We start from the raw sequence: 18,969 nt of genomic DNA, 5'->3' as shown, positions 1-18,969 counted from the left end.
TAGACCTTGGGGATTAATGGGCAAAACTAGAAAGTTACACCCAACCCCTATACTCAATTATGATACTGCACTAGGTGCCGGATTGTGCTGTCTTTGATGTACCAATCAATGAGATCCTTAGCGGGGGTCAAAACCTATGTATGTTGGGACAGTATGAGAATTCATCTGAGTGAGTGATCATAGTGACATGATCAGCCCCTTTGTCGGACAAATGTAATGATCGATGATGCACTCTCTCTGATGGAAACCAAGACTGTCAGCAGTCGATTTCAATCATTGAGATTTGTCTTTCAAAATATATTTTATATGAGATATAAAAGTATATATATTATGGTTTCTAAAATGTTTTAATTTCCGGGATCCATATAAGTAAAGAGTGCAACACTGTTCCTTGCAGTCGAGGGAAATGTCCTCTCTTGTCGGGCAATGTTTGATCTCATAGGCTGAGAGGTTGAGTGTAAGACCATTGAGGATAATACATGATGGGCTAATCTTGCATCTGCCCACAGTCCCTGGGTGTTACAAGGTGGTTTGGCCCCAAGGACCACTTAGGGTAAGTGTTGGGCCCATAGAGCTCATATGATGGGTTTCAGGGGGTGCACTGTCCATAACAATGTATTCGGCCAGTCCTTGTAATAAAGGCTAGGCTGAACCCATGTGGCTAATGTGTAGATCAATGCTTGGGTCCCACGCCATACAAGGAAGCCCAACTAGGCAACAGTTAGGAAGGCTAAATGAACACATAACTTAATGGGCCTCAAGCCCATTTTCGAACTGGGCTAATTTAATGAGTTAAATATGGGGCGAATTTTGAGATGGATTAGCAGATGGGATATGGTCTTAACCCTATCCACTCAGAGAGTCCAAATCTGAATGTGATTCAGATCTGGAAACCTCCCAATGAGATTAGGAGAAGGCTGATCTAATCTACAGATAAGATAAGGGTTTATCCTTATCACCTAAAGAGATGACTGATCCAAATATGATTTGGATCAGCAACTCCTAATTGGATTAGGGGCTGATCCTTTAGGGTTACAAAAGAAGGATGGGGCGACAGCCTTTAGATGACACAGATTCACATCCTCTTTAGAGCTGAAATCATAGAAGAAAGAATTAAGCAACCCTACAGAATTCTTTCTTGCCGCCTCCTTCTTCTTGCCGCCTACCTTGCCAGTTCGATCTCCAGTTCAATGGGAGAAGTCAAGATTTGATCTTGATATCAGTTCTTTGTGAAATGACTAATAGGAAGCTGTGCTCACGTGCCATCCTGCTATTTCTTACGAAGGACTAGGTTCTTAGAGAAGAACGCTGCTGATTCTACTCCATCTTGCACTACGTCATCTTCAGTGGGAGCAGTCTTTGGATCCTTCCTTGGGCGTGAACACCTTCATTGGGAGATATTACTTCTCCGTATCAAGTATAATCCTCTCTTACTGCTTTTGTTCAGATATGGTTTAGTTCGCCGACTGTCGGGTGCCAAGATTTGGGCGTCCATATGATGAATCTCTCATCCCTTTATGTTACAAGGTGTTACAAGGTGGTTTCGCTCACCTTATTCCGCAAGATTTGGGCGTCCATATGATGAATCTCTCATCCCTTTATGTTCACCGTCTAAGTAGCTGCCGGCCTAGATCAAGACCGCTGCCTTAGATAAAAGAGACCACCACCTTTGGTAGTTGGTCCGAGGTGGTCCAAACTTCTTTAACGCAACAGTCTGTCAAAACTTCTAGCTTAGTGTTATTAAAGGCGGCGTTTTCTACTGCCTGCTTAGGTTTTGTCAAAAAAATGTTTGGTTCTTTAGGTAGCAGTTTGAACCACCGCCTTTGTTCCCAGTTGACTGCCACCTTAGGTTTAGTCCAACTCAGGCGCTGGTCTAACTGCTGGTTTAGATTTAGATGACTGCTGCCTTAGGTCTTGTTTATGGCTAATCCGGCGGTTACATGACCACCGACTTATATATATATATATATATATATATATTTATGCCAGGTTAATTCCTATATTTGTTGGCACCTCCACTTTTTTATTGATTCATCACTTTAATACCTACTTAATAAATAATTCATGACAATTGATACATGAAACTTAAATAAAAAATGCAATTTAAAACAAAGTATATTAAATTAACGGTTAATTAATATCCAAATCAAAAAACATATAAAAGTACAAAGACTTTAAAAAATTCAATTTATCAAATAAGGTAGCATAATTGTTCCAATGCAAATCCACTTAGCATAATTGTTGAACCTGAAAATCAAAAACATATAGCACTTATAGAGGAGCCCTTTCAACATCAGATGGTGTAAAAGAGTCCCCAACTTTGCTTAGTTCCTGTGTATAACCATCAGCGAAGTAACAAATCAATCAAACCCTAAAAATCAAAAGGTGAGTTTATGCTAAACAGAATGGTCCTAGTATAAACAGAACATACACATCATACATAAATAGCTCAAAGTCTTACCATATAAGAAAAAGTAAAAACCATACATGAGCCATTCAAAAACGTCTGCTTCATATGAGAAACCCAATATTCTGGTCTAGAATCTATTATTTATGAGGAGGGAAGAACAGATGATTAAGATAAGGTTCAATTAGATGGTATAAAAACAATGCCATAGAAAATTAGTGAAATTCCCTTTGAATATGAAGAGGATAATGAGTAGGACTGTAACCATCCAATCAACAAAGATCGCATTGAAAATTCTTTAGTGAAATTCCCTTATTGGCCTTGTTTACTTCCATGCAAATTGAAAATTCTCTAGTGAAATTCCTTCACAAGGTGAAGGTTTCCAGAGATGTAAATTTAACAATCCATTTGGTTCCCCCTTCAGTATAATACTGATTGACAATGGTTGTAATATGTAAAAAGTTGATGTCATTAACTAACTAACAAGATGATCTATGTTAAATTGCTAATGCTAAGCAAAGCTATAGAAGAATCAAAGAATAAAATGACTAAAATGGCCCACCCTCTTCTGAACCAGACCCAACACTAACCCAAACCAAACCCATAATGGTAATGCATTGGACCAGAGTAAGGCCTCTAAATATATTTTGACTTCTAGCTTTTGGGCCATTATTCAACTAATATGGCATACAATATCAAAATTAGTTGTTAATCCCATCTGTGCCTGTAGAGAGAGCTAATGGTATTTGTCCAATAATAAACATTTCTAGAAAGAAAATTTTAAGATCTTTGGCTCTTCCTTCGCACTTCGAAGATTACAGACTTTGCCTGCCGACTGCTAGAGAAGAGAAGGTTTTGCACTTTGCGCTTTTGGTTTCATTCTTCCTCTCTCCGTTCGTTCGCCGACTGTCGGGTGCCGCCGCCACCGTAGCGGCAGTGACCAATTATAAAGGAACCGTCGTATCTATTGTTCTTCCTCTCTCTCTCTGTTCATCCGCCGAGTTTCTCCCTGTAACAGTGAGAGCAGTGGTATGTATTTAAATTTTCATTTCGAGTTTGAAACTGTATTTAAGTTTTCTGAATCTCTATAACTGCATTTCTCTCTCAGTCCCTCTGTAACTGTGTTTCTTGGTTTTCATTGAGTTTGATCTTCGATTAATTAGTAGCCATCGTTATCCTATTTCTGTCTTGCTCTATTGGACCGTGTGATTAATGGTTTTTCTTGTATGAATAAAATTCCTGTCGCTGTCTTGCTCATGTCAATAGTTTCGGGGCGGGGACGTGTCGGGGGATGGGGGTTGAACCTTTACCCCGATATCAGGGATGGGACAGGGAGGGGGAGGGGGAGGGGGAGGGGGTGCCCCGCCCCGCTTCCTTTCGCTTAACGGTTATCTTTGCTCAAACCTCAGTGTAGAGAAGTTGCTCGAGGCTCGTGCCGAACACAAAAAAGAGAATGTATTGAACTGGCCAGTTATTAGTACAGGCATGGCCCCACCCATTAGACAGGAGGTAAAATGGACCAAAAAAGAGTGGATTTAATTGGATATTGCCCACATCCGAATATGTCTAGGAATGGGTCGAATGACTCAATGTTCCATCAATTTGATCTAACTTAAGCCTGATCCATGCTATCAAAGGCCCAAGGCTGATCAGTTTGTCATGGGTTAAGACTCCCTTCTTTCCTGTTTACCTAAATCCTTTATTTCCAGCCAAGAGGCCAAGAATCAAGAATGCTTTAACAGTAAAATATCTCTCTCTCTCTCTCTAAGAGAGATCTAGAGAGAGAGATTGAAACCCATATCATCTCTCCATCTTGTTGTTGTGCTATGGATGGCCGGTTGATGAGGAAGAGAAAGAAAGAACCATAGTTGTAGGAAGGGAAGATCATGATGTTGAAGAGAAGTGGAGAACAAAGCTTTAATTGATCTTTTCAACATTACCGCCTTCCTTCCCTACTCTTTGTGGTGTTGTAATGCTAGAGGTCCGGATATTCGAGAACAAGATATCACGCAGAGTAATGAAGGTATCCTCTTTCTGTTTTACACTTGTTTCTTTTAATTCCTTTTTCTTTCTTTTTTTATTTGTAGGGAAGGGTGGAGTTGGACCGATACATTCTTGGCTCCTTAACTTAAACTTATGGGTGCCATCAAGGGTGTCTTATCCAACTAGAGTAATGAACTGTTGCTTCAGACTCACGATACCAAATCAGCCCCCCACAACGTCCCACAGCACATTCCTGCTGTGTATTAAGAATATCTCCTACTGATAATTCCAGAAATGATGATGCCATCATCAAGAGATATTCCCAATACATAGCAGGGATATACTGTGAGATGTTGTGGGGTCTATCATGTGGGGGGCTGATTTGAACTCCAGACTCACCTTCGGGGGGTGGGGAGTTTTTGCTCAATGATATTGCCTGGTTTCACTGCTTCTTCATCAGCTTTTCTCCAGGCCAAGAGCCAACCCCTCAGAGTTGGCATGGTGCTATCCATTCTAATGCTAAGACTCGGGACAAACCTTTTAGTTTCTCTCTCAAAACATCTTCAGACCTCCCCCATTTGGATCTGCAGTTTTAAATTTTGTTTTTGTTTCACATGATAAAATGTAAGGGCAAATTGCAAATTTGTTGTGTAAAACTTAGTTCAAATTGATTATGTGCAACCTACGTCAGATTTTATTTTCTATATTTTGTTTCAAACTTCCAACAATATTGGGCTTTGACAAGGTTTTTTCTTCAATATTACAAGATGTAGTTGTAGGTATTCTTGGGTCTCAATATGTACCTTACGACCGAGGTCTTTCCATGCAGTCTGGATGGGCCAGAAACAAAGTGGGCTAGGCAGCCTATGAAAAGTGAACACGCTAGTGTTTCATATGAATGAACCCACATGGGACACACATTTAATGCATACCTTACATAACACTGGCGAGACCTAGGGGTGGAATTGAGTCGAGCCGAGCCAAATATCTGGCTATTCGAGTTCAGTTCCTTCATAAATTACCAGGCTCAGACTCAAGCCTGAGCTTGATTCGAACTAGAGACTCGAGCTCAAACTCAGCTCGAGTCAAAAGTTTGAAAGTTCGAGCTCGACTCGGCTCGGCTCGAGCTTAGCTACCTCTGATTGTAGGTCTCCCTCATTTGCTAAAGTGACGAACCGAAGTCTCCCCAGCAGCCAAGGTCTCCTCCAACTGTTGAAGTGCTGAGCTAAGGTCTCCCTAGCAGCTGAGGTGCCGAGCCGAGGTCTCCCTCAATAGCCAAGGTGACACTATGTATATATATACTTGATTAGGTCTGCGAGCCTCACAAGCCAAGCTTTATTAAACTCGAGCTCAACTCGATTAGCAAATGAGCCTATATATTAGGCTCAAGTTTGACTCAAAGGTTGGTTTAAACCGAACCGAGCTCGAATAGCTCGTAAACAGCTCTACTCATGACTACCCCTAGCGAGACTGGATCCTTATGAAACGATTCTCACACTTTACTCACAGGCTCTTCCTCTTGCAGCCATGCATAACATTTCCGTATTTCTATGTTTTTATTTATGGGAGATATTTGTAATGCACAGCTCCAAGTGGCTGTAAGCATGGTATAAGTACAGTTTTGCGAAGACTGAATCTGATTTCAACACTGGCGTGTTCACCCTTGATAATTAAATTGCCTATCCCACTTTATTTGTAGCCCATACTGTTCCCTTTACACCCCGATTTCAACACTGACGTGTTCACCCTTGATTTCAACACGCCAGTGTCCATCCCTGTAGAGGTGTATCAGTGGTGGCTTCTCGATATGATACGTATTGGCCAATGTATCCAAATTTTGAACCTTAGGCCATGTTCGGTTTGAAGGAAGAAGTAGGAAAATGAAGGGAAATGTGGGGAAACCTTTACAAACCTTGTATAGGTTTTTCTCTGTTTCCCTTCCTTTCCCTACCTTTTCCTTCAAATCAAAGATAGCCTTAGTGATCACAAAAAACAACAATGGCGGTTGGTGGAGGCATGTAGCAACGTCAATGGTTGTATACAAAGGGTAACTTTGGTTGAGAAAGAAAAGTGAGAAAGAAAGGACTAGGACATCAAAGAGAAGAGAGAAAGATCAATTCGATTATTAATTAAAATTCAAAGTAGAACTCTTTAGTCTTATCTTTTTTTATAAAATAATACTTTTATTCTATATTTATATATTTATAATTTAAAGCCTAAAATAATATATATAATTATATGTATTATATTATATTAATACGGTTTACGATTTAGTTTGGTTTATAAAATTTAATAAACCAAACCTAAACAATAAACCATATTTTTCAAAATTATGAAGCCAAACCAAACTGTTTTTTATTACATACAGATCTAACCAAATCACAAATTTGATTTGGTTCGGTTTGGTTTATGATTTGATCACTCTTATAAAAGGGTTGTTTTCTTACATAACTCAAGAAAAGCATTTTTTGATAAACACTAACAAAAAAAAAAAAAAAATTAGGCTTCATGGGAAGAAACACGTAGTTGGCATTGAACTAGAGTCATTTCATGTGCTACCCCGTGTGGCCCCTTTTGGTTTTATAAAAAAGTTAAAGTCATATATATAGGTAATGTGCCAAGTTGGCACTTTCCTGCTTCCTGGTTTATTCCTAAGGCATTTATCTTTTTTTTTTTTTCTGGTTTATTTTGAATTTTATAATTTTAAAACTGAACAAAATAATTCAAGTGACCAATCACCTTTAAGACTTTTTAGCACTCCTCATTAATACATCATTATCTTTCTCTCTAATTATTAGTAAAGATTAATTATATTGAAATTGAGATATTCAATGATATATTATTACATTTAATAATCTATTTCCATTCAAAATTAATCAACCATAATAAATATAATTTAGTAAGTTACTTAAATAAAATAAAAATAATCATTAGTTATTGTTATTGATAAAAATACTTTTATTAATATAATAAAAATAATTAATTAATAAAAGGAATAAGATAAACAAGAAACTAATTTCGATTTAAAATTAATATAAAACTTAAACAAAATTATCAAACAATTATTAGTTTTATAATTAAATCTTATTAAAATTTTAAATTTAATAAAAACTTAATATACTTAAAGAAATTAAATTTTTACTAAATTTAAAAACTAATACAAAAATATTAATTTTAAATATAGTTTAATTATTTTAAAATTAATTTAAATTTCATTTAAAAATAAGGAAATTTATGAAACCTGTTTGGGTTTTCTAACAATCCTATGAACCTCCCTAGTGTTTTGACCTTAACAAAACCTCCCCTATTGTTTTGAAAAAAGATGCAAATGCCTTCCTTTCGTTAGCATTCTAAATAAAAAAAAAGTTGATGTAATGCATTAATTCTACTTCACTTCAGCCTTTTTACCTTATTTTGTCCAAGAAGAGTAAGGATAATTATTCTTAAAATTTATCTGGAAAAATAAATTACAAAAGGGTAAGGTTGAAATTTTAAATTATGTATGATAATGCATTAACAATGATAAGACTTCAATGTCTTTGTTATCAAAAAGCCAAGGGAAATGAGGTATTTGCACTTTTTTTTTCTCAAAAATATAGGAGAGACCTTTGTTAGGGTCAATACACAAGGGGCGTTTATAGAATTGTTTAAAACAGGTGTTTTTTTTTTATAATTTTACCTAGAAATAATACAAAAAGAATAATAAACCAATAAAAATTAATAAATAAGTTTTTTTTTTCAAATTTATCTAGAGAATAAGAAATTTGTCACTTTCACTAAAATTGGATAAACTAAACGTAACCCAAAAAAATAATAAAATGTCATAAAACTCCATCTTCAATTTTGTTTTTCTATGATAAACAGCAATGAAACGAAACACCACTCTCTCATACGGTTTTTCACTCCCCAGCCGGGTTGGATTTGGCTAGATCGGGTCTCTCATAACCAAACCGGACCGAACCCTACTAGTCGCCATTCTTTCTTTTTGCAGTTGCAGATACTAGTGAAGCTGCAAGTTGCCAAGTTCTGAGCCTTCTGATCTCTGACCCAAATTCAACGAAGGAGAAAGCAGAAAACGTAAAAGGTTGTTGAAGCACAGGTCTTACCTTCCATGGCACAGAATAGCAGGAAGAGGCCCAATATTCTAATAACGGGAACCCCAGGAACGGGCAAAACTACGACCTCATCTCTGCTGGCCGACGCGACGCAGCTTCGCCATATAAATGTGAGTGAACTGGTGAAGGAGAAGAATTTGCATCAGGGATGGGACGACGAGTTCGACTGTCATGTCATCGACGAAGACTTGGTATGCCATTCAAAACCTTAAAACCCTAGATTCCATTTTCTCTCTTCTGATAGCTTGTGATTGTTTGATTGATATAAAGAACTGGGTTCCTAGGAAAGTAAGTGGCTGTTATCTATTAATGGGTTTTTGCTTGTTTTAGTTCTTGGTTGTTCGTTTATAAGCTAAATTCGAAGATAGGTTGATGGAAAATGCTTTCGGGGAATCTTTGGTGACTCCTAGATGGTCAAAATTCATGATTTTTTGATGATACAAAGGGGAAATAATGCTTATGTTGTGGTTGGTGAGAACATTCTATTTGTTGGATGTGCAAGTGATGACGGAAGCTTCTTAACTTGGGGAGTAGTGCAGTAGGAGAAGGTTGAGCTACTAGAGTTCCATTTGCTGAAACAGGTGAGGAAAGAAATTATGGGAACTCCCTTTTGTATAGGCACTTTGATCGTAGGGATAACTCGATAAGGTTTATAAAGGGAAATGGATAGAGATGGTATTTGTAGGGAACATGGAGAAGGGCATTAGAACTCATCTGGCATATGAAGGATAATGGTTTAACAAATGTGAGATCAAAACCTTGTTACAGTACATCATGATCCTTCCACTTTTCTCAAGATTACCTCTCTAAATCAAAAAGGCTACCACCTGAGAGGATTTTTTCTATCCTTGCCTAACCTGAACATGGTTAAGCCAGTTTGATGTGAAGCTGAATTGGTAACATCATTTAGAATTGAGGCCTTGAGCAACTTGACACAACCCAAATACAAGTATTTTCTTCTATGCCTTTGTTAGTTCGGCCTAATGATTGGATTCTTATAATGAGTGAGAGAAGATGAAAACTCAATTTCTTTTGGTATGTAAATGTGGTCTTCCATGTTACCATCTTTCTACTTGATGAATTTCAGACTATCAACTCACTGAACTTGGCAAAAGGAACTTTTACTTTTATATCCAAGGATTGTTATTTTTATGAGAAAAATGTATCGAACTTCTTCCATCTAATTGATTCTATTATTACCTCTATATGTCTTGCATGTAAAATGCACTAGTATTAAGACATGTTATGTTGTGGAATCCACAAATTATGAGGAAGTAGTGTTGCCTACAATCTACATTGTATAGGATTCACTAGTTGTAAGGATAAGGCTTATCTGCAAGCTTAAAGCTTTCATGCAGCCAAAATGCCTTGCTGGGGTCAAGTCACCAACGACATGACAGATGATCTATGTCAGGTTTGGTTTGTCAGTGACAGAGTAGCAGCATTATTGTCCCCTATGTTGGGCATTTTTCATTTTCCAGCCCCTGTTGTTCTTGCATAGGCAAAGATGAATTCAGAATGAGAGCTAAGAAGACAGGCTTTGAAAAAGGAGTGGTTTATTGTGATTATGGATGTTGTTGTTAGAATATATATTACAGTTGATAGTTACTTTCAACTATCATCAGTGAGCCTCCAAAATTTAGTACTACAACAATAAACACCTGGCTCTTCCTCATTTTGGCTGATTTACATCTCATCCTGGCTCCTTATGCAAAACTACCCTGTCTTTCCAGTTTCTCACTGCCATTCCTAAACCAGTAATAATTCTCACAGGTCCATGATGTAACACAGGTTATCTTTGACCATCCTTATGGGAGAGGCTCCCACTGGCCAACTGGAGGCTTAGGGGCCATTTGATAATGACTGAAGCAGCATAATTGAACAACTTATTGCTTTTTCTTTTAATAGATAAAATAATTAAATAACAAATATTCAAGGGTATAATAGTAATCAACCCAGCTTCAGCCTGATCCATTAAGGAACTCGCAACCTATTTGATAACTTGTTTACTAAAAGACAAAGCAATATGTCATAATTCAGCCACTTTAGCTATTATCCATGTACTCCTTAGACTCGTTATTAGCAACTGAATGCCCATGAGCGCACAGATTCTCTTCCTTACTAATGATATGCATACACTGCCCTGTTGGGATGAGTCCCTGTACTAGAAAACACCTATTGTGGAAACTTCCAAAACTGCCAGCATAGCAAAGCCTTTGCTGATTATAATCCTTCACCTTCATCACCTAGGAAATAACCCTCATGATATCTTCTTTCCCTTATTGACTATTGAGTCAGATAAAAAAGGAAGTGGGGAATCATACTAAAGAACCTTTGTATAGGGCAGTAGAAGAATAGTGCTCAACATACTTGGTTACTCCAGACAACAAATGTAGTCATCTTCAGTCCCAATATTTTTCTGAAGGTCTCCTGCTGGTTGTAGTGGAGACTTGGGATCGAACCCGCCTGCACTTGGGTTGGGGGGTGTATGGGCTACCCCCGCTGCCTTCAAAAGAAATCAAAAATATTTTTCTGGAAGAAGGTAACTTGTATTGTAATAAAAAAAGAGGAAGGGTGTGCATGAGTGGATTGTACAAGGACCTTGAGAGAGCCTGAAAAGCTCTTTTAACAGCTATTGGCACCAATTCAACCTGCAAAGCTTGGTGGAACCCTTATGTTCTAGAGGATCTGGCACAGCTTATCTGTCCTCTGAATAGATCTGTGGTTTCTCTTCTTCTGCACAAATGGAAGATTTGTTTGGGGACGTGTTTTTTGTTAGACAATTCAGTTTTTGTAAGTTGATTTGCACATGAGGCTGCATCTCGTGCCTCCTTTTGGGATGCCTATCTGTACACTTTTTGTTTTTTTTTTTTGTTTTGTTTTGAAAAAGAAAACCAGAGGTTTGAGGCTGGAGAGACTTGGGCTAGTTGACTAACGGTGAGAGATTTGAGGCTGGAGAAATTTGAGGTTGGTGAAGGGAGAGAACTCAAATGTTTCGAAGAGGGTATCCCAAAAAACTCCTGTGGGGAGAAGGAGATGGGAGTCAGAGAACTGGTATAGTTGGGAAGAGTTTGATGCAAGAACGAGAAAGAATTTTTCCTATAGTAAAGCGGCGGCAGCAGGAGCTTGGCTAGAGTATGGTGCAGCAGAGCTGAAACAGTGTGGCGACAATCTGGTGGTGCTCATAGATCAATAGGGGGTAGATGAGAGGAGAGAGTTTCTAAGAGGCTGCCTTGTGGGGAGATTCCGGTGGGGAGTAAGGATTAGAGAAGTTGGGGATTGGGTGAAGAGAATACGGAGGGAGGTGGGAGGTGTAAAGATAAAGAAAATGGTGGACGATCTCTTCCTATTTATCTTCCCGTCGAAAGATGAAGCGGATTGGATACTTAGAAACGACCCATTGCAGATGGGAAGAAATCAGCTTCTTCTCGATTGGTGGGGGGACGATCTCTTCCTATTTATCTTCCCGTCGAAAGATGAAGCGGATTGGATACTTAGAAACAACCCATTGCAGATGGGAAGAAATCAGCTTCTTCTCGATTGGTGGGGGTCAAGTGTTGGATGCTTCTACCCGGAATCGGATTCTGACTCTGTCCATAACGATCCAATCTGGGAAGTTGCAGAGGTCTTGGCTGTTGGAGGCCAGTGAAAGGGAGGAGGAGAAAGACGAAGAGGTGGGGAATACAAACCGTCAGATCTATACGCAGACGGACGGTCAAGATGGTGCCTGGGGAATACCAAGAGGGGGAGATTCAAATTTTAAACTTTTCGCAAGAGAGGGGATTTATGGTGGTGGACCAACTAAAGACTTTAATTAAAGAATGTATTGAGGAGATACAAAGGGGGAAGGTAGTGGGGGACAAATTGGCAGCCTCGGAGGATGGGAGACAGGTGTTAGAAGAGAATCTCCAAATACACCCGATCACAGTGGAGCATACCCAAACCCAAAACCCACATCGAAACTGCCCAGTTTCTCACCCAGTGCGGGTAAATGAAACCATTCAAGCTGGGAAAGCCCTAAGGGAACCCAGATTACCTTGGCAGGAGCAAGTCAAGAGCGACCAGGTTCATCTCGAGCCCCGGTGGCTTAGCCAACCCCAGAGAAGGTCAGGTAATCACTCTTCTCCAATAAGGCGAAGGTCCAACCCTCTCTCCTTCACCTTGGAGAACACAGACAAAGAATTTGGTTTAATTTCTACTCCTAACCAGTCGTTGCGGCAAGATTCAGAGGATTCAAGACTGACTTCAAACCAACTCTCTATTATTCGGGTGGAAGAGGAACCTATGGAGGTGCAGCTGATAGCAGTGTTTGAGTCATCTAACTAGAAGAAGACCCCCCCCCCCCTTCGTAGCTCCCCACCCATCGTCAATAAAGGAAAAGGTGTAACCTTGGCGACACAGGAAGAAGGTCTTCTAAACCATCTTCTTCCTCTTCTTGGTTTTCTTCAAAATTATTGGGGTTAGGGAAATTTTTGGGAGTTTCGTTAGAGGGTCTGAAGGAAGAAACAACTACATTCATGGAGGGAATTGAGTATAGAATTCTCATGGAAAGGGGAAAATTAGCAGCCAAAAAAGGGGCACTGCTTCAAAAAAGAACAAGGAAATGATGAGATTAAATCGGAGGCAAAATGACAGGGCGGGGAGCTACGAAGGGGGGGGGGTGAGATGGAATAAGAAGTAGAAAGGGAGTGGTCGGTTGGTTTTTTATCTGTCAAGTTGTTGATGGATTTAAAAATATTGTCTTGAAATGTTAGAGGGCTGGGGTCGGGCAGAAGGAGGTTAGTAGTGTGTGAGGTTGTTAAAAAAGCGAAAATTCGGATTCTTATGCTTAAGGAGGCTAAGATGGAATCTATGGATGCAGGGATAGTCCGGAGTATTTGGGGGGAGGGTCAGGTGAGGTGGAGAGCTAAGTCGGCAAGGGGCAGTGCTGGGGGCTTGGCCATCCCTTGGGACCCAACTGTGTGTAGAGTGATTTCACATAGGGTGGGTTCTTTTTCCATCTCTCTCATAATGGAACTTGCTAATGGAAGCCTATGTCAAGTGACTGATGTGTATGGTCCTACTGAAGCAAACCTTAGGAACTTATTTTTGGAAGAATTAGCAGAGGTGAGAGGCTCTACTTCTTGCCCTTGGGTAATTGGAGGGGATTTCTGTATCACTTTGTCAGTTGAAGAAAACATGTAAGAGGCAGGAGATCAAGGGGGATGAGCTTATTTGCTAATTTTGTAAACAATTTGGAGCTCATTGATCTACCTCTAGTGGGAGGAAGCTTTACTTCTCTGATTTCAAGCAAGTGATCCTTCCGAGACCTGTCTTAGACCATGCTCCAATCCAGCTGATCTGTGGCAGTAGGAACAGAATCAAAGCACCTTTTAAGTTCGAGAATGCATGGTTTGAAGAGGCTGACTTCCTTCTGTTATTAAGATCATTTTGGTGTGAAGTGCAGGTGGCGGGGTCTAGCTCATTTGTTTTAGTGAAAAAGTTGGGTGCAGTTAAGGAAAAATTGAAAATCTGGAAAGTGGAAAATAATCTGAACTCAGAAACAGAAAAGAGAGCTTGCCTTAGCCTAATTGAAGAAATTGACAGAGCATAGGAAGCAAGCCCAAAGAGTTAAGAATGAAAAAAGCCCAAGCAAAGGCTGTATTTGGCAAATTGGCAGTCAAGGAGGAATTAAAGTGGAGACAGAGAGCCAAATCAAAATGGCTGAAAGCAGGGGATAGGAACACATTATTTCCATAAGTCGGCAAATGCTAGAAACAGAATCTCATCAATTAGCAAGCTTATTTGGGATGATAAGGTGGGTGAGTCAGTTGCAGAAATCAAAGCAATTACAACTTCTTTTTATAAAAATCTTTATAAAGAAAGTTGGAAATACAGACCTTACCCCCTAAACCTTTCTTTTAAAAGGTTGAGTGAAAATCAAAGATGCTCCCTTGAAAGACCTTTTTTCTAAGGAGGAGATTAAGTTGGCAATCAACAATTTGGACAATGAAAAATCTCCTGGGTCTGATGATTTCTCCAACATGTTTTATGTTAAGTGTTGGGATTTTGTGAAGCAAGATATTCTAAATGCTTTTCAAACCTTCGACTCAAGTGCCTCTCTGCAAAGGAGCTTGAACAATACATTTATCATTCTTATTCCCAAAATTGAAGGGGCTGTGCACTTAAAAGACTTTAGGCCAATAAGCCTTCTGAACAACTTCTACAAGATTCTGGCCAAAGTCTTAGCTGAAAGAATGGAGGAGGTGTTAGATTGTGTGGTATCAAACACTCAAAGTGCCTTCGTTCCAGGTAGGCAAATGGCTGAAAGCAGGGGATAGGAACACATTATTTCCATAAGTCGGCAAATGCTAGAAACAGAATCTCATCAATTAGCAAGCTTATTTGGGATGATAAGGTGGGTGAGTCAGTTGCAGAAATCAAAGCAATTACAACTTCTTTTTATAAAAATCTTTATAAAGAAAGTTGGAAATACAGACCTTTCCCCCTAAACCTTTCTTTTAAAAGGTTGAGTGAAAATCAAAGATGCTCCCTTGAAAGACCTTTTTTCTAAGGAGGAGATTAAGTTGGCAATCAGCAATTTGGACAATGAAAAATCTCCTGGGTCTGATGATTTCTCCAACATGTTTTATGTTAAGTGTTGGGATTTTGTGAAGCAAGATATTCTAAATGCTTTTCAAACCTTCCACTCAAGTGCCTCTCTGCAAAGGAGCTTGAACAATACATTTATCATTCTTATTCCCAAAATTGAAGGGGCTGTGCACTTAAAAGACTTTAGGCCAATAAGCCTTCTGAACAACTTCTACAAGATTCTGGCCAAAGTCTTAGCTGAAAGAATGGAGGAGGTGTTAGATTGTGTGGTATCAGACACTCAAAGTGCCTTCGTTCCAGGTAGGCAAATGATTGACTCGGTTCTAGTTGCAAATGAGTTGATTGACTCTAGGAAGAGAGGGGATTCCTGGTTTGGTGTGTAAGCTGGATATAGAAAAAACTTACAACCATGTTAATTGGAGATGCTTGGGTGAGTTCTAGAAAAAAATGAATTTTGGGCAAAAGTGGAGAAACTGGATGAAAGTTTGTATGTCTTCTCCTAAGTTTTCTATTTTGATAAATGGCCAATCAGCAGGTTTCTTTGAGAGTTCTAGAGGGCTTAGGCAGGGAGACCCCCTCTCTCCCCTTCTCTTTATTTGTATTGCTGAAATTCTAGCTCTCTTTAGTCAGAAGGCAGCCGATTCTGGTTTGTGGAAGGGTTTGCAATCTCCCCAGGGGAGGAAAAAGTCAATATCCTTCAATTTGCAGATGATACCTTATGCTTTATTGATGCCTCTCAGGAGCAGTTGGAAAACCTTCTTGGGATTCTCAGTTGATTTGAAGTAGTGACAGGTTTGAAAGTTAACCTCAACAAAAGCCAAATCACCCCAGTGGGTCAGGTTCCTAACTTGGAAGAGTGTGCCAATGTTATGGCTTGTTGGGTGGAACTGCTTCCGATGAAATATCTGGGCCTTCCATTGGGAGCTAAATGCTCTTCTTCAGCCATTTGGGATCTGATAATCGAAAGATTGGAAAAGAAACTTTCATCATGGAAGGCAAAATACCTTTCTTTTGGTGAAAGAGTGACCCTCCTAAAAAGTACCCTCTCCAACCTTCCTACTTATTTTCTTTCCCTTTTCCCTATCCCATCAAAAGCGGCAAATAGAGAAAATCCACCTTGTGACTTGGGATCAAATATGTCTCCCTAGGGAGGAAGGGGGTCTGGGATTGAGAAAAATTAATGTGACTAATTTGGCTTTGCTTAGAAAATGGATCTGGAGATTTGCCACTGAAAGGGGAGCCTGGTGGAGAAGCCTGATAGCTACCAAATTTGGGGTTGATTGGGGAAACTGGAGAACAAGAGATCCTCTTCCTAACTGGGGCTGCTCTTTATGGAAAAGCATAATGAGGCTCTTCCCCTTGTTTGAAGGGGGTATCAGTCTTAAAGTAGGCAGAGGGGACAGGGTTAGATTCTGGAAGGATCATTGGTGCTTGCCTTTGGCTGAAGAATTTCCCCTTCTCTATCAGTGTGTTTCCAACCAGCATACTTCAGTGGCTGATTTATACAGTCTCGGATAATGAGGTGACTTGGGTCCCCCGGTTCAGAAGAGGCCTTTTTGATTGGGAAGTACAAGAAGCTATGAGCTTGCTGGAAACCTTACAGGTTCAGAGCATTGACCTTAACCAGGATGACCAGTGGATTTGGAATTTTGGACTTGATCCAATGAGGGTAGTTTGTCAGTGAAATCAATGGCCAATAGACTCAACAGTAGAGTAGCAGTGAGGGACTTTCCTTCTATGCAGGTTTGAAATTCAATTAGTCCTTCAAAAGTAAATTTACTTGTCTGAACCATGGCTTTAAATAAATGCCTGTCCAGAACTAACCTAGAAAGAAGAGGCTTGCAGATCCCTGATAATTCTTGTTCTCTTTGTGAAACACATCCAGAGTCTATGGACCATCTCTGTATTCACTGCCCGATTGCTGCCCAGGTGTTGTACCACTTCTTGGAGGCTGTGGGGATATGTTGGGTCATGCCAAAAATTGTTAAGGATATGCTCTGTAGCTGGAAGATCAGTAATTTGAAGAAAAGAGGGAAGCCGGTCTGCACTTCTATCCCGGATGCAGTGCTTTGGGCTATTTCGTCTGAGAGAAACAGAATATTTAATCATAAAGTGAGAAGGCCTGAGGAATAAGTACAGATGGCTGTTAGTAAACTGATATCCTGGATTTCAGTTACCCCAGAATTCAAACGTGTAAATGTAATGGGGGGTCCCCAGGCCTGCCTTGTTGGCAGGTTTCTGTTTGTACTCTCAAAGTTCAGTCTAATAAATTTACCTTACCTTTTCAAAAAAAAAAAAAAAACAATTCTAGATGTACTTGAAAAAAATTTCCCATGTATACTGGAGCAGACCAAAAAGGATATGGATTGAAGTAGTGAGAAATGATTTAATCACTCATAATTTAACAATGGATTTGGCATTGAACAGAACTGAATGGTGAAACAGGATTCATGTAGCCAATCCCATATAGTTGATGATGATCTCCAAAGTGATTGTAGCTAGACCCTAGATATCTTTTAGGATGACAGACCAACAAATAGATGGTCTTTCTATCCACCCAAGAAGAAACACCAGGACATGAACTCCTATTAAAGGTAACGTTGTGTCTAACACACTAATACATGGAAAATGAAAGTAAGTTCCAAAAAATGGTGCTAGTGCGGTAGTGCCACTGTATCCCTAAATCATCAGGAAGAAATTAGCACTGAAGATTCCTGGATGTACCCAATCTTCTGAACAGTTGAGAATGAGATCAGATTTCATATCTATATGGCAGTGCAGCAGCCAGCAGATGTGGGATGGATTCCTCCTCTACTTTAGAGACAGTGCATAGATTCTCAATGTCCCTTCAATATTTTTTTTTTTACTTGGAAAGTGAACCCCCACAGCTTCACTATGTTTTGTAAACATTCAATTTTGAATTGACTCATTTTGGTTTCTTCTTTTAATTTCATCTATTAGTTGCCCCAAATTAGTAATGAATGAAAACTGCTTAGGAAGCTATTCTCTTTATCTACTTTTGACAATGATCATTCAAATTCTAGTGGATCCTGTTCTAAAACTTAATGGTCTTTACTTTTTCTTAGAATTTACAAATTAGATATGAACAACCATTAATCATCTGTAACATAGCTTGTTTGGATCTTGGAGTAGCCAAAGTTATCTTTCACCTCCATGGGGTTACTTCTCTAATGCATCAAATAATGAGAAGTAATTATTTCAGGTGTGTGATGAGCTTGAGGACTTGATGGAAGAAGGGGGAAACATTATAGATTACCATGGTTGTGATTTTTTCCCTGAACGTTGGTTTGATCATGTAGTGGTCCTCCAAACTGACAATTCAGTGTTGTATGATCGCTTGAGCAACAGGTGACAACTTTGTACCTCTCTTTATTTCTTTTATTCATTCCTCTCTGGTTCCACCTTAATGGCTAGAATTTTACATGCACAGCAGAGGCTACATGGGCCGAAAGCTTACAAACAATATTGAATGTGAAATTTTTCAAGTGTTGCTGGAAGAGGCAAAAGAAAGTTACCAAGAGGACATTGTGGTGGCAATGCAGAGCAACTGCGTTGATGACATAAGTAACAACGTTGCCACTTTGACAGATTGGGTGAGGAGTTGGCAGCCAGCATCATAGTCACATCATCACTATTTTCTTCTGGGCATATCCTTATATGATGCTAAAACAGCTACATAGAACCTTTATCAGTGCTAGGAAGATTTATAAAAAAGCTGTTTGCATGGAATACCTCTTTTTGTGTTTGTTTCTCTAAGAGAAACTTGTTAAAGCAAGCATGGTAGTCTGCTATATCAAAGCTAGATGGTTATATTTGATATATTGTTTTATCTCGGCTGGTGGTTGGGATTAG

At 39.3% G+C, this 18,969-nt stretch overlaps 1 protein-coding gene across 2 annotated transcripts; it reads left to right on the top strand.

Annotated features, from left to right (window-relative positions):
* The first annotated feature begins 8,238 nt into the window (after positions 1-8,238).
* LOC148873866 (adenylate kinase isoenzyme 6 homolog) lies at positions 8,239-18,968 on the top strand. Of its 2 annotated transcripts, none has more exons than XM_088956014.1 (3): positions 8,239-8,696; positions 18,320-18,465; positions 18,551-18,968. In XM_088956014.1, the coding sequence occupies exons 1-3, from the start codon at positions 8,502-8,504 to the stop codon at positions 18,735-18,737; spliced, it is 528 nt and encodes a 175-aa protein (XP_088812140.1). In that variant the 5' UTR covers positions 8,239-8,501; the 3' UTR covers positions 18,738-18,968. The 2 variants fall into 2 exon arrangements, with proteins under 2 accessions (XP_088812140.1, XP_088812134.1); XM_088956008.1 differs by having other exon boundaries at positions 8,244-8,696; positions 18,548-18,968.
* The last annotated feature ends 1 nt before the right edge of the window (position 18,969 follows it).

This window comes from Nelumbo lutea, chromosome 1 (assembly GCF_056320005.1).
Source record: "Nelumbo lutea isolate HS-2025 chromosome 1, American lotus-T2T, whole genome shotgun sequence".
Classification (NCBI taxonomy): domain Eukaryota; kingdom Viridiplantae; phylum Streptophyta; class Magnoliopsida; order Proteales; family Nelumbonaceae; genus Nelumbo; species Nelumbo lutea.
Note: the sequence above shows the minus strand (reverse complement) of the source record. Positions and strands in the feature narration are given on the sequence as shown.